This window comes from Cherax quadricarinatus, chromosome 25 (assembly GCF_038502225.1).
Source record: "Cherax quadricarinatus isolate ZL_2023a chromosome 25, ASM3850222v1, whole genome shotgun sequence".
NCBI lineage: Eukaryota > Metazoa > Arthropoda > Malacostraca > Decapoda > Parastacidae > Cherax > Cherax quadricarinatus.
The window spans coordinates 30535443-30551131 of NC_091316.1; the positions used below are offsets into that span (position 1 = coordinate 30535443).

At 44.4% G+C, this 15689-nt stretch overlaps 1 protein-coding gene across 1 annotated transcript in view; it reads left to right on the top strand.

Moving 5' to 3' along the window:
• The window catches only part of LOC128689939 (uncharacterized), a 105922-nt gene that overhangs the window by 49470 nt on the left and 40763 nt on the right, over window positions 1-15689 (top strand). Inside the window, exons 4-5 of the mRNA XM_070088687.1 lie at window positions 3123-3181; window positions 12120-12247. Of these exons, the coding sequence (XP_069944788.1) occupies window positions 3123-3181; window positions 12120-12247 (187 nt within the window). The remainder of the gene's footprint in view (window positions 1-3122; window positions 3182-12119; window positions 12248-15689) is intronic.

Sequence of the window (15689 nt, forward strand, 5' to 3'; positions counted from 1 at the left end):
AATTAGTTATATGGTCTTCCATAAGTTATGAGCCTTCCAAAAGTTAGTTACGTGGCTTTCCAAAAGTTAAGTAGCCTTTCAGAAGTTATGTGGCCTTCCAAAAATTAGTTATGTGGCCTTTCAGAAGTTAGGCATGTGGCATTCCAGAAGTTATGTAGCCTTCCAGAACTTAGTTATGTGACCTTTCAGAAGTTATGTGCCTTTCAGAAGTTATTTTTGTGATCTTTCTAAATTATGTGACCTGTCAGAAGTAATTTTGACTTTCAGAAGTTATGTAACCTTCCAAAGTTAGTTATGTGACCTTTCAGAAGTTATGTGGCCTTCTAGACGTTAGTTATATGGTGTTCCAGATATTAGTTACATGGACTTCTAAAAGTTATGGCACGTTCCAGAAATTATGTGGCATTTCATAAGTTAGGTATGTGACCTTCCTGAAATTATTTGACCTTCCAAAACATATGTAGGATTCCAGAATTTATGTGGCCTACCAGAAGTTAGTTATGTAATATATATATATATATATATATATATATATATATATATATATATATATATATATATATATATATATATATATATATATATATATATATATATATATATATGTCGTGCCGAATATGTAAAACTGGTCAGTTAGCAAGAACTCATTTAAAATTAATTCCATTCTGAAATTTTCTCGTATACGTTTAAAGATATATTTTTTCAATAATGTTAATGTAAAAATGTATAATTTTGCCCCAAAAGAATCTTAGAAAACTTACCTAACCTTATTATAACAAGCTCAATTTATTTTATCCTAACCCAATTAAATATATTTTAGATTTGTTTATAATAATTTAATATTAAACAAACACAGTGAGATATATTTTTTCGTTAGGTTCAGATTGATTTTGGCGAAATTATTGCATATGTTGGTGGGAGTGTAGGTGGGAGAGTAGGTGGGAGTGTTGGTGGGTGTGTTGGTTGGAGAGCAGATGGGAGTGTTGGTGGGAGTGTAGGTGGGAGTGTAGGTGGGAGTGTAGGTGGGAGTGTTGGTGGGAGTGTTGGTGGGAGTGTTGGTTAGAGTGTTGGTGGGAGTGTACGTGGGAGTGTACGTGGGACTGTTGGTGGGAGTGTAGGTGGGAGAGTAGGTGGGAGTGTTGGTGGGAGTGTTGGTTAGAGTGATGGTGGGAGTGTAGGTGGGAGTGTAGGTGGGACTGTTGGTGGGAGTGTAGGTGGGAGAGTAGGTGGGAGTGTTGGTGGGAGGGTTGGTTAGAGTGTTGGTGGGACTGTAGGTGGGACTGTTGGTGGGAGGGTAGGTGGGAGAGTAGGTTGGAGTGTTGGTGGAAGTGTTGGTGGGAGTGTTTGTGGGTGTGTTGGTCGGAGAGTAGATGGGAGTGTTGGTGGGAGTGTTGGTGGAAGTGTTGGTTAGAGTGTTGGTGGGAGTGTAGGTGGGAGTGTAGGTGGGACTGTTGGTGGGAGTGTAGGTGGTAGAGTAGGTGGAAGTGTTGGTGGGAGTGTAGGTGCGAGTGTACATAGAAGTGTTGGTGAGGGTGATGGTGTGAGTGTGGGTGGGAGTGTTGGTGGGACTGTAGGTGGGAGTGTAGGTGGGAGTGTTGGTGGGAGTGTTGGTGGGAGTGTAGGTGGGAGTGTAGGTGGGAGTGTTGGTGGGAGTGTAGGTGGGAGTGTAGGTGGGAGTGTTGGTGGGAGTGTGGGTGGGAGTGTTGGTGTGAGTGTAGGTGGGAGTGTAGGTGGGAGTGTTGGTGTGAGTGTTGGTGGGAGTGTAGGTGGGAGTATTGGTGGGAGTGTTGGTGTGAGTGTTAGTGGGAGTGTTGTCGGGGGTGTTGGTGGGAGTGTTGGTGGGAGTGTTGGTGGTAGTGTAGGTGGGAGTGTTGGTGGGAGTGTAGGTGGGAGAGTAGGTGGAAGTGTTGGTGGGAGTGTTGGTGGGTGTGTTGGTCGGAGAGTAGATGGGAGTATTGGTGGGAGTGTAGGTGGGAGAGTAGGTGGGAGTGTTGGTGGGAGTGTTAGAGTGTTGGCGGGAGTGTAGGTGGGACTATTGGTGAGAGTGTATGTGCGAGTGTACATAGAAGTGTTGGTGGGGGTGTTGGTGGGAGTGTGGGTGGGAGTGTTGGTGGGAGTGTAGGTGGGAGTGTAGGTGGGACTGTTTGTGGGAGTGTGGGTGGGAGAGTAGGTGGGAGTGTTGGTGGGAGTGTAGGTGGGAGTGTTCGTGGTAGTGTAGGTGGGAGTGTTGGTGGGAGTGTAGGTGGGAGTGTCGGTGGGAGTGTTGGTGGAATGTTGGTGGGAGTGTTGGTGTGAGTGTAGGTGGGAGAGTTAGTGGAAGTGTTGGCGGAAGTGTTGGTGGGAGTGTTGGTGGGAGTGTTGGTGGTAGTGTAGGTGGAAGTGTTGGCGGGAGTGTTAGTGGGAGTGTCGGTGGGAGTGTTGGTGGAATGTTGGTGGGAGTGTTGGTGGGAGTGTAAGTGGGAGTGTTAGTGGGAGTGTAGGTGGGAGTGTTGGTGGGTATGTTGGTTGGAGAGTAGATGGTAGTATTGGTGGGAGTGTAGGTGGGAGAGTAGGTGGGAGTGTTGGTGGGAGTGTTGGTTAGAGTGTTGGCGGGAGTGTAGGTGGGACTATTAGTGGGAGTGTATGTGCGAGTGTACATAGAAGTGTTGGTGGGGGTGTTGGTGGGAGTGTGGGTGGGAGTGTTGGTGGGAGTGTAGGTGGGAGTGTAGGTGGGACTGTTTGTGGGAGTGTGGGTGGGAGAGTGGGTGGGAGTGTTGGTGGGAGTGTAGGTGGGAGTGTTCGTGGTAGTGTAGGTGGGAGTGTTGGTGGGAGTGTAGGTGGGAGTGTCGGTGGGAGTGTTGGTGGAATGTTGGTGGGAGTGTTGGTGTGAGTGTAGGTGGGAGAGTTAGTGGGAGTGTTGGCGGAAGTGTTGATGGGAGTGTTGGTGGGAGTGTTGGTGGTAGTGTAGGTGGGAGTGTTGGTGGGAGTGTTGGTGGGAGTGTCGGTGGGAGTGTTGGTGGAATGTTGGCGGGAGTGTTGGTGGGAGTGTAAGTGGGAGTGTTAGTGGGAGTGTAGGTGGGAGTGTTGGTGGGTGTGTTGGATGGATGGGTGGAGTAAAATATAATCAATATTTATACTTACAGAAGCCTTCATAAAGTCATGTCTTGACGGGAGACCGGAACAGCAGCTGTGTAACTTAAAGGTAAGTTGACACACCTGGCAGTAAACGAGCACATGAAGAACACTCATGCTCCACCGTGGCAGGTTTGTCATAAGGTCGTGGAACTGTTTGTCTTTCACCAGTCGCCACCTGTGGAGGAATAATTTCTATGGTGCCGAGTGTGTAGTATTGGTGACGTTATCAAGATGACCGCCAACGATTTTCATAAAATATTTAAGATATCCATTATTTATGGACCAGTTTCAGGTGTCACTGGTGTCTCAAATATTTTCATGTCAATAGAACATAAATGTAATTCCATCACTAGTGTTAGGCTAATTTTTCCGGTCTCGTACATAACCGTTCTACTATAGGTATTAAACGTAATTGATTTGTGTTCATTGTGTCAACACCAACAGAATTCTTCAATTAAAAACTCAGAATCTACACAAAAACTACATATTGTTGTAATAATCCGAGTTAAGAGAAGATAATGATCATACGCATCTTGCAGAACACTGGCAAAATACAATTGCAGAAAAATAAATCATTATAATGTAAAGCAGCTTCTGTATGTTACGAGAAATACAATAAAAAATAGGTGATGTTGAAAAGTATAGAATAAATTATGAAAAGCTTCTGGTAGAATATGAAGACGCTGGTAAGACCTCAGTGAGCATTTTAAGGTAACATCATTATATTAGAAACGAAAATGACCATAAGCCGTTACAAAAATATATTCTTGCAGAAGATGTCAAGCTGCGAAGTATCCATTATACGATGTTTCCTGCAGTGATGCAAGTGAGATGTTTTTTGCAGTGATGCAAGCTGAGGTTAAATAACAGTCACTGGAAGCTGAGGTTAAGTAACAACAGTCACCGGAAGCTGAGGTTAAGTAAAAACACTCACTGAAAGCTGATGCTAAGTAAAACAGTCACTGGAAGCTGAGGTTAAGTGTGTGTTTCGATCTCAAGAATATTGATGTACATGACGTAGTTTATCACAAAGAATGTTATACGAGAAATATATACAACTTCTTGTTAAGTGCAGAAAAGCCTCATGAAACACCACCGAAGGTGCAAGAGTGTGCACGTCAGGTAGATGTTATTTAATGTTTTTAGAAGTACTTCTGGAAGATAAGGTTGTCACAGTGACACCTGCTGAGTGACACTAAAAGGAAATCATTGAAGAGGAAGATATATCGTCGAGAAAATCACTGAAAACACTTGTTGAAAATTAACTTTTTAAGATTAACGTAATATTCACAACGTATCTCACTGCAGTTAGTTAACGGTGCTGTGTTTTCACATGGAGAAGTAAGGTTCAACTTTAATTCAGATATGAAGATTCTATATCAAACTAATAAATTACTTCGGAAAAACAATCCTGACAGAAAAGAAGTGGAAATTTATAGGTTCATCACGTTGGACAAAGTTACGGAAGGAACACCACAATAAGTGTTATCTTTTTTACATTATTGTATAGGTGGGAAAAAACTGTTTAATGGCTTGCAGCATGAAAACCAGCAGTTGAACCACAAGACTGCTGCTTTGACACAAACTCTTATGTCTGAGTGGTTAAGAGAAAATCAACTTCATTTAGAAGCTTAACTTCAACTAAGGTTGTTCTTGGCTTAAGGTTACATTTTGAACCTCACAGCAATCAATAATTGTCATTCCAGGACTACATGAACATCTCAATAGAAATAACCTTCAGTCACATATCTGCATCGAATTCTTGCTTGCAGATGACACATTTGTTTTGTGTAAGTTATGGTTTGCAATCCTCAGTTGAATATAATAAAGTTCTTTGAGACAACTGCAGCTAACAAAGTTGTCACACCACTTGGAAGATAATAGAGGAGTATATGTCCCACGCAAGCTGAAGCTCCAGAATTTAGAGCTTTGTCAAGTCAAAGCTCCTGGATAGCGAAACGTTTCAGCAATGAAATATCATTAGTTGCACATGTGCCCTTTTACAGTACCTAAAAAGATTTACCTGCTGCCGTGAGGATAATTCGGACTTCTTTGAGGACACATCTGGTGAGAAGGGATCTCTGTGTGTTACCGTGAGGACTCGTTGTCAAGACTCTCATGACAAAGTTGAATCACAGATCATAACTTTGTACGTTGCAAGCGTGTTGAATCGTTTACTACCGAAACTGCTCTGCTACATGACAGACTTCATCTCCTACTGAAGACCGAAGTCACTAAAACCAAACAGTAAAGTTTGTAAGGAATTTGATGTTAAAAGAGAAACTAACGATTAGAAATCATCTAAAACAGGCATTGGCAGTGTTAAACTGCAAGAATAGCAAATTCTAGTGTTGTGAGTGTTGCGAGCATAGAACCTGCAAGGAGGACTACTGGTGATGCAATGGTTGCAGACTCGCAAAATCATCTTATGAAAACCATTCCTTATCCAGCTTGATGACATCGCCAAGACCACAGGAGGCCAGCTTGATGACATCACCAAGACCAAGGAGGTCAGCTTGATGACATCACCATCACCACAGGAGGCCAGCTTGATGACATCACCATCACCACAGGAGGCCAGCTTGATGATATCACCAACACCACAGGAGGCCAGCTTGATGACATCACCAGCTCCACAGAAGGCCAGCTTGATGACATCACCATCACCACAGGAGGCCAGCTTGATGATATCACCAACACCACAGGAGGCCAGCTTGATGACATCACCATCACCACAGGAGGCCAGCTTGATGACATCACCATTACCACAGGAGGCCAGCTTGATGACATCACCATCACCACAGGAGGCCAGCTTGATGACATCACCAACACCACAGGAGGCCAGCTTGATGACATCACCATCACCACAGGAGGCCAGCTTGATGACATCACCATCACCACAGGAGGCCTGCTTGATGACATCACCATCACCACAGGAGGCCAGCTTGATGACATCACCAGCTCCACAGGAGGCCAGCTTGATGACATCACCAGCTCCACAGGAGGCCTGCTTGATGACATCACCATCACCACAGGAGGCCTGCTTGATGACATCACCATCACCACAGGAGGCCTGCTTGATGACATCACCATCACCACAGGAGGCCAGCTTGATGACATCACCAGCTCCACAGGAGGCCTGCTTGATGACATCACCATCACCACAGGAGGCCTGCTTGATGACATCACCATCACCACAGGAGGCCAGCTTGATGACATCACCATCACCACAGGAGGCCTGCTTGATGACATCACCATCACCACAGGAGGCCTGCTTGATGACATCACCATCACCACAGGAGGCCAGCTTGATGACATCACCAGCTCCACAGGAGGCCAGCTTGATGACATCACCAGCTCCACAGGAGGCCTGCTTGATGACATCACCATCACCACAGGAGGCCTGCTTGATGACATCACCATCACCACAGGAGGCCAGCTTGATGACATCACCATCACCACAGGAGGCCTGCTTGATGACATCACCATCACCACAGGAGGCCAGCTTGATGACATCACCATCACCACAGGAGGCCAGCTTGATGACATCACCATCACCACAGGAGGCCAGCTTGATGACATCACCATCACCACAGGAGGCCAGCTTGATGACATCACCATCACCACAGGAGGCCAGCTTGATGACATCACCATCACCACAGGAGGCCAGCTTGATGACATCACCATCACCACAGGAGGCCAGCTTGATGACATCACCATCACCACAGGAGGCCAGCTTGATGACATCACCATCACCACAGGAGGCCAGCTTGATGACATCACCATCACCACAGGAGGCCAGCTTGATGACATCACCATCACCACAGGAGGCCAGCTTGATGACATCACCATCACCACAGGAGGCCAGCTTGATGACATCACCATCACCACAGGAGGCCAGCTTGATGACATCACCATCACCACAGGAGGCCAGCTTGATGACATCACCATCACCACAGGAGGCCAGCTTGATGACATCACCATCACCACAGGAGGCCAGCTTGATGACATCACCATCACCACAGGAGGCCAGCTTGATGACATCACCATCACCACAGGAGGCCAGCTTGATGACATCACCATCACCACAGGAGGCCAGCTTGATGACATCACCATCACCACAGGAGGCCAGCTTGATGACATCACCATCACCACAGGAGGCCAGCTTGATGACATCACCATCACCACAGGAGGCCAGCTTGATGACATCACCATCACCACAGGAGGCCAGCTTGATGACATCACCATCACCACAGGAGGCCAGCTTGATGACATCACCATCACCACAGGAGGCCAGCTTGATGACATCACCATCACCACAGGAGGCCAGCTTGATGACATCACCATCACCACAGGAGGCCAGCTTGATGACATCACCATCACCACAGGAGGCCAGCTTGATGACATCACCATCACCACAGGAGGCCAGCTTGATGACATCACCATCACCACAGGAGGCCAGCTTGATGACATCACCATCACCACAGGAGGCCAGCTTGATGACATCACCATCACCACAGGAGGCCAGCTTGATGACATCACCATCACCACAGGAGGCCAGCTTGATGACATCACCATCACCACAGGAGGCCAGCTTGATGACATCACCATCACCACAGGAGGCCAGCTTGATGACATCACCATCACCACAGGAGGCCAGCTTGATGACATCACCATCACCACAGGAGGCCAGCTTGATGACATCACCATCACCACAGGAGGCCAGCTTGATGACATCACCATCACCACAGGAGGCCAGCTTGATGACATCACCATCACCACAGGAGGCCAGCTTGATGACATCACCATCACCACAGGAGGCCAGCTTGATGACATCACCATCACCACAGGAGGCCAGCTTGATGACATCACCATCACCACAGGAGGCCAGCTTGATGACATCACCAACACCACAGGAGGCCAGCCATCACCAACACCACAGGAGGCCAGCTTGATGACATCACCATCACCACAGGAGGCCAGCTTGATGACATCACCAACACCACAGGAGGCCAGCTTGATGACATCACCATCACCACAGGAGGCCAGCTTGATGACATCACCAACACCACAGGAGGCCAGCTTGATGACATCACCATCACCACAGGAGGCCAGCTTGATGACATCACCAACACCACAGGAGGCCAGCTTGATGACATCACCAACACCACAGGAGGCCAGCTTGATGACATCACCATCACCACAGGAGGCCAGCTTGATGACATCACCAACACCACAGGAGGCCAGCTTGATGACATCACCAACACCACAGGAGGCCAGCTTGATGACATCACCATCACCACAGGAGGCCAGCTTGATGACATCACCAGCTCCACAGGAGGCCAGCTTGATGACATCACCATCACCACAGGAGGCCAGCTTGATGACATCACCATCACCACAGGAGGCCAGCTTGATGACATCACCATCACCACAGGAGGCCAGCTTGATGACATCACCAGCTCCACAGGAGGCCAGCTTGATGACATCACCAGCTCCACAGGAGGCCAGCTTGATGACATCACCATCACCACAGGAGGCCAGCTTGATGACATCACCATCACCACAGGAGGCCAGCTTGATGACATCACCATCACCACAGGAGGCCAGCTTGATGACATCACCAGCTCCACAGGAGGCCAGCTTGATGACATCACCAGCTCCACAGGAGGCCTGCTTGATGACATCACCATCACCACAGGAGGCCAGCTTGATGACATCACCATCACCACAGGAGGCCAGCTTGATGACATCACCAGCTCCACAGGAGGCCAGCTTGATGACATCACCATCACCACAGGAGGCCAGCTTGATGACATCACCAGCTCCACAGGAGGCCAGCTTGATGACATCACCATCACCACAGGAGGCCAGCTTGATGACATCACCATCACCACAGGAGGCCAGCTTGATGACATCACCAGCTCCACAGGAGGCCAGCTTGATGACATCACCATCACCACAGGAGGCCAGCTTGATGACATCACCAGCTCCACAGGAGGCCAGCTTGATGACATCACCATCACCACAGGAGGCCAGCTTGATGACTCATATATTCCATTTCTGTTGCCTCTTATAGAGCAAATTTAGCGTCATCTACATTAGAATCAAAGTCTAACTTTAGCTTGTATTTCGAGTGGTTAATCTCACTGAAGGTTGCAACAGCCTGACACTGACGCAACAAGTAATATCAGGTAAGAAGTAATATCCTATTTTGCAATTTAACTACTTTGAAAAAAGAATTAAACTTCACGCAGTCTCGTGCTGTTTCAGTCACAAGAACTCTCGTGTTCTTTGAGAACGTCAGAGAAATTACGGAAAGGTTTGGAATTTAATTCCATTCTGGATGTTTAGATTACACAGATGTCACTACTGGCTGGCCTCGGCTGTGCTACATATACCATCAACAGCTTGATGGAACTATTGTTATACTCTGCGTCGTTTTGTGCTGCAGTGCGACAAAACTCGTGATTTCAGAGACAACTCACTCAACTTACAACAATACATAGCTAACCAACAATTTAAAACGGAAACTTAAGCGGCACGTAAGTTCTTCGTGTCCGGCTAAACCTCTACAAAAATTCGATATACATAGAAGGGCCTAAAATCTGGAACTCCCGCCTGAAAACTAGAAGAGCAGACTCAACTACCATTTTCAAAACTACCGTTAAAAAAATCTCATCTCCCTAACACATCCCATCATCAGTTAACCAAATGGAAACCTCTTAATTCTCTTTTTTTGTATCATAAACACATCCAAAACAATATAGTCTAACTCTCGTTAACTATAATTCCCGCCAACGTACACTTACACTCACCCAAATAACTGTAAACATATAATTCCCAGTATAGTTCTTAACTATTAAATTTTAAGTTAGTCCTAAGTTTGTCTAAGATACTCTTCCAATGTATGAGCTTCAACATAAACAATGTATGAGCTTCAACATAAACAATGTATGAGCTTCAACATAAACAATGTATGAGCTTCAACATAAACAATGTATGAGCTTCAACATAAACAATGTATGAGCTTCAACATAAACAATGTATGAGCTTCAACATAAACAATGTATGAGCTTCAACATAAACAATGTATGAGCTTCAACATAAACAATGTATGAGCTTCAACATAAACAATGTATGAGCTTCAACATAAACAATGTATGAGCTTCAACATAAACAATGTATGAGCTTCAACATAAACAATGTATGAGCTTCAACATAAACAATGTATGAGCTTCAACATAAACAATGTATGAGCTTCAACATAAACAATGTATGAGCTTCAACATAAACAATGTATGAGCTTCAACATAAACAATGTATGAGCTTCAACATAAACAATGTATGAGCTTCAACATAAACAGTGTATGAGCTTCAACATAAACAATGTATGAGCTTCAACATAAACAATGTATGAGCTTCAACATAAACAATGTATGAGCTTCAACATAAACAATGTATGAGCTTCAACATAAACAATGTATGAGCTTCAACATAAACAATGTATGAGCTTCAACATAAACAATGTATGAGCTTCAACATAAACAATGTATGAGCTTCAACATAAACAATGTGTATGAGCTTCAACATAAACAATGTATGAGCTTCAACATAAACAATGTATGAGCTTCAACATAAACAATGTATGAGCTTCAACATAAACAATGTATGAGCTTCAACATAAACAATGTATGAGCTTCAACATAAACAATGTATGAGCTTCAACATAAACAATGTATGAGCTTCAACATAAACAATGTATGAGCTTCAACATAAACAATGTATGAGCTTCAACATAAACAATGTATGAGCTTCAACATAAACAATGTATGAGCTTCAACATAAACAATGTATGAGCTTCAACATAAACAATGTATGAGCTTCAACATAAACAATGTATGAGCTTCAACATAAACAATGTATGAGCTTCAACATAAACAGTGTATGAGCATGAGCTTCAACATAAACAATGTATGAGCTTCAACATAAACAATGTATGAGCTTCAACATAAACAATGTATGAGCTTCAACATAAACAATGTATGAGCTTCAACATAAACAATGTATGAGCTTCAACATAAACAGTGTATGAGCTTCAACATAAACAATGTATGAGCTTCAACATAAACAATGTATGAGCTTCAACATAAACAATGTATGAGCTTCAACATAAACAATGTATGAGCTTCAACATAAACAGTGTATGAGCTTCAACATAAACAATGTATGAGCTTCAACATAAACAATGTATGAGCTTCAACATAAACAATGTATGAGCTTCAACATAAACAATGTATGAGCTTCAACATAAACAATGTATGAGCTTCAACATAAACAATGTATGAGCTTCAACATAAACAATGTATGAGCTTCAACATAAACAATGTATGAGCTTCAACATAAACAATATATGAGCTTCAACATAAACAATGTATGAGCTTCAACATAAACAATGTATGAGCTTCAACATAAACAATGTATGAGCTTCAACATAAACAATGTATGAGCTTCAACATAAACAATGTATGAGCTTCAACATAAACAGTGCATGAGCTTCAACATAAACAATGTATGATGCCAAGACAAAGTCAATCCCATTAGTAAATTTACCATTTGTAATATTATTATAAGACTGTACTACCTCACTATTATAAAGCTAAATATGTATATACCTAACTAGGTATGTATCTAATTATGTATGTTCAACTGTACCTATATCAATATAGAGTAAGAATTAGTATTAGTTTGCCAGAAATGTCTAGGCCTACTAGTGGCCTTCTTTGTAATTAATATTTTATAACATGTAAACCACACATTGTAAGTTTTACAAGGAAATAAACATTTTTATTTTGATTTCTAATAATATGTTCATTTTTCCACTATAATCTACCTTGTCCATAATTACTATCGCATTTGATTTATCTGTTTCGTAAGGTGAACTGTAGGATCTTTCCTTAATTCATGGTATAACTTAACAAACCTTTGAGGACACTGTTGTGTAGGTGGGAGAAGGACAGTGTTCGATGCGTCACCGAGGGTCGTGGAAACTTGACTTGCCTGGACACGTTACTTCAGGATGTTTCAGTGCCCCTGGACGTGATGTGTCTCCTGTACTGGCTTTGTATTTCAGGTGAGTGTATCAGTGTGATGTAGTTAATGTTAGCTTGCTCATCAGGTGTACTCACCTATTTGTACTCACCTATTTGTGGTTACAGGGGTCGAGACTCAGCTCCTGGCCCCGCCGCTTCACTGATCGCTACTAGGTCTTCTCTCTTCCTGCTCCACGAGCTTTATAATACCTCATCTTCAAACTATGTATAGTTCCTGCCTCCACTACCTCACTTGCCAGACTATTCCACTTCCTGACACCTCTGAGACTGAAGAAATAATTCCTAACTTTCCTTTGACTCATCTGAGTCTTCAGCTTCCAATTGTGACCTCTTGTTTCTGTGTCCCATCTCTGGAACATCCTGTCTTTGTCCACCTTGTCAATTCCTCGCAGTATTTTGTATGTCGTTATCATGTCTCCCCTAACCCTCCTGTTCTTCAGTGTCGTCAGGCCGATTTTCCTTAACCTTTCTTCGTAGGACATTCCACTTAGCTCTGGAAGTAGCTTTGTTGCAATCCTTTGCACTTTCTCTAATTTCTTGAGGTGCCTGACCAGGTGTGGGTTCCAAACTGGTGCTGCATACTCCAGTATGGGCCTGACGTACACGGTTTACAGTGTCTTGAACGATTCCTTACTGATGTATCGGAATGCTGTTCTCAGGTTTGCCAGGCGCCCATATGATGCAGCAGTTATCTGGTTGATGAGTGCTTCCGGAGACGTGCTCGGTGTTATACTCACCCCAAGATCTTTCTCCTTGAGCGAGGTTTGCAGTCTTTGGCCACCTAGCCTATACCCCTTCTGCGGTCTTCTTTGCCATTCCCCGATCTTCATGAATTTGCATTTGGAGGGGTTAAACCTGGACAGGCTGGACCAGGTGTTCAGCCTGTCCAGGTCTCTTTGGAATCCTACCTGATCCTCATCTGATTTAATTCTCCTCATTAACGTTACATCATCTGCGAACGGGGACACTTCTGAGTCTAACACTTCCATCATGTCATTCACATATACCAGAAAGAGCACTGGTCCTCTGTGGGACTCAGCTCGTCACAGGTGCCCACTGTGATATCTCATCACGTACCATGACTCGTTGTTGCCTCCCTGTCAGGTATTCTCTGAACCATTGCAGCACCCTTCCTGTTATATGCTCCTGATCCTCTAGCTTCTGCACCAATCTCCTGTGAGGAACTGTGTCGAAGGCCTTCTTGTAGTCCAAGAAGCTGCAATCAACCCACCCCTCTCTCTCGTGCCATACTTCCAGTAGGTTTGTGACACAGGATTTGCCTTCCATAGAACCGTGCTGGTTGGAGTTTATACTCTTGTTCTGTTCCATGTGCTCCACCACTCTCCTCCTGATAATCGTCCCCATTACTTTGCATACTGTGCACGTCAGTGACACTGGTCTATAGTTTAGTGCCTCTTTTCTGTCTTCTTTTTTAAATATGAGTACTACATTTGCCATCTTCCATACCTCAGGTAGTTGCCCCGTTTCAAGGGATGTATTGAAGATTGTGGTTAGTGGCACACACAGTATTTCTGCTCCCTCTCTAAGGACCCATGGGTCCCATTGCCTTTGAGGTATCAAGGTCTCTTAGCAGCTTATTCACCTCCTCCTCAGTTGTGTGTATGTCATTTAACACTTTTTGGTATATTCCTTGTTGGTGTCCCTCTCTGTTCTGTCCACCCAGAGGCCTTCCTGTCTCCACTGTAAATACTTCCCTTAAATCTTTTGCTAAGCTCCTCACATACCTCTTGATCGCTTCTGGTGAGTTCCTGCCTTCTTTCCTCAGCCTGATCACCTGGTCTTTGACTGTTGTCTTCCTCCTAATGTGGTTATACAGCAGCTTCGGGTCAGACTTGGCTTTCGATGCTATATCGTTTTCGTACTGTCGCTGGGCCTCCCTCCTTATCTGTGCATACTCGTTTCTGGCTCTTCGACTAGTCTCTCTATTTTCCTGGGTCCTTTGCTTCCTGTATCTATTCCATTATCTGTTGCACTTAGTTTTTGCCTCCTTGCACCTTTGGGTAAACCAAGGACTCGCTTTGGTCTTCCAATTATTTCTATTGCCCGTGGGAACAAACCTTTCCTCTGCCTCCCTGCATTTTGTTGTTACATATTCCATCATTTCATTTACTGACTTTCCTGCCAATTCTCTGTCCCACTGAACCTCCTGCAAGAATGTCCTCATACCTGTGTAGTCCCCCTTTTTATAGTTTGGCTTCTTCCATCCAACTCCTGTTACCCTGTCTACTTGTAATTGTACCATGTATTCAAAACACAGAGCCATGTGTGTGTGCTTGTGTGTACTCACCTATATGTGGTTGTAGGGGTCGATTCATAGCTCCTGGCCCCGCCTCTTCACTGGTCTATTCTATTTCACTCTCCCCCTACTTCATGATCTTTGTCATACCTCTTCTTAAAGCTATATATGGAACAAGCTTCCACTACTTCACTCTCCATATTATTCCACTTCCTGACAACTCTAAGGCTAAAGAAATACTTCCTAATATCCCTATGACTCATCTGGGTTTTCAGCTTCCAACTGCGGCCCCTTGTTCCTGTTTCCCATCTCTGAAACATTCTATCCCTGTCCACCTTGTCAATGCCTCTCAGTATACGTTGTTGTCATGTCCCCTCTATTCCTTCTATCCTCTAGTGTCGTCAGGTTGAGTTCCCTTAACCTCTCCTCATAAGACAGACCCCTCAGTTCCCGGACTAATCGTGTTGCAAATTTTTGCACTTTCTCCAATTTCTTGACGTGTTTGACTAAGTGAGGGTTCCATACTGGCGCTACATACTCCACTATAGGCCTTACGTACACTGTGTACAATGTCGTGAATGACTCCTTACTCAGATGTCTAAACGCCAATCTCAGGTTTGCCAATCTCCCACATGCTGCAGCAGTTATTTGATTGATGTGTGCCTCAGGAGACATGTTCGTTATAATGCTTACCCTAAGATCCTTTTTCTTTAATTGACGTTTGCAGCTTTTGATTTCCTAACCTGTACTCCGTCTGCGGTCTTCTGTGTCCTTCCCAGTCTTCATGACCTTACACTTACTGGGGTTAAACTCCAGGAGCCATTTACAGTTAAGATTACAAGATCCCCATGTAATCTTAACTGATCCTCCCCCACTTGTATTCTCCTTATCAGTTTCACATCATCAGCGAGCAGTGACACTTCTGAATCTATTCCTTCCTCTATATGATTCACGTATACAAGAAACAGCACCGGGCCTAGGATTGAACCTTGTGGAACCCCACTCGACACATGCGCCCACTCCGACACTTCATCACGTACCAACAGGTATTCCCTGATCCATTGCAGTACTTTCCCTGTTATTCCTGCCTGCTCCTCTAATTTTCACACCAGTCTCTTGTGTGGTAATGTGTCAAAAGCCTTCTTGCAGTCGAAAAAGATGCAATCTGCCCATCCCTCTCTCTCCTGTCTTACTTCTGTTACCTT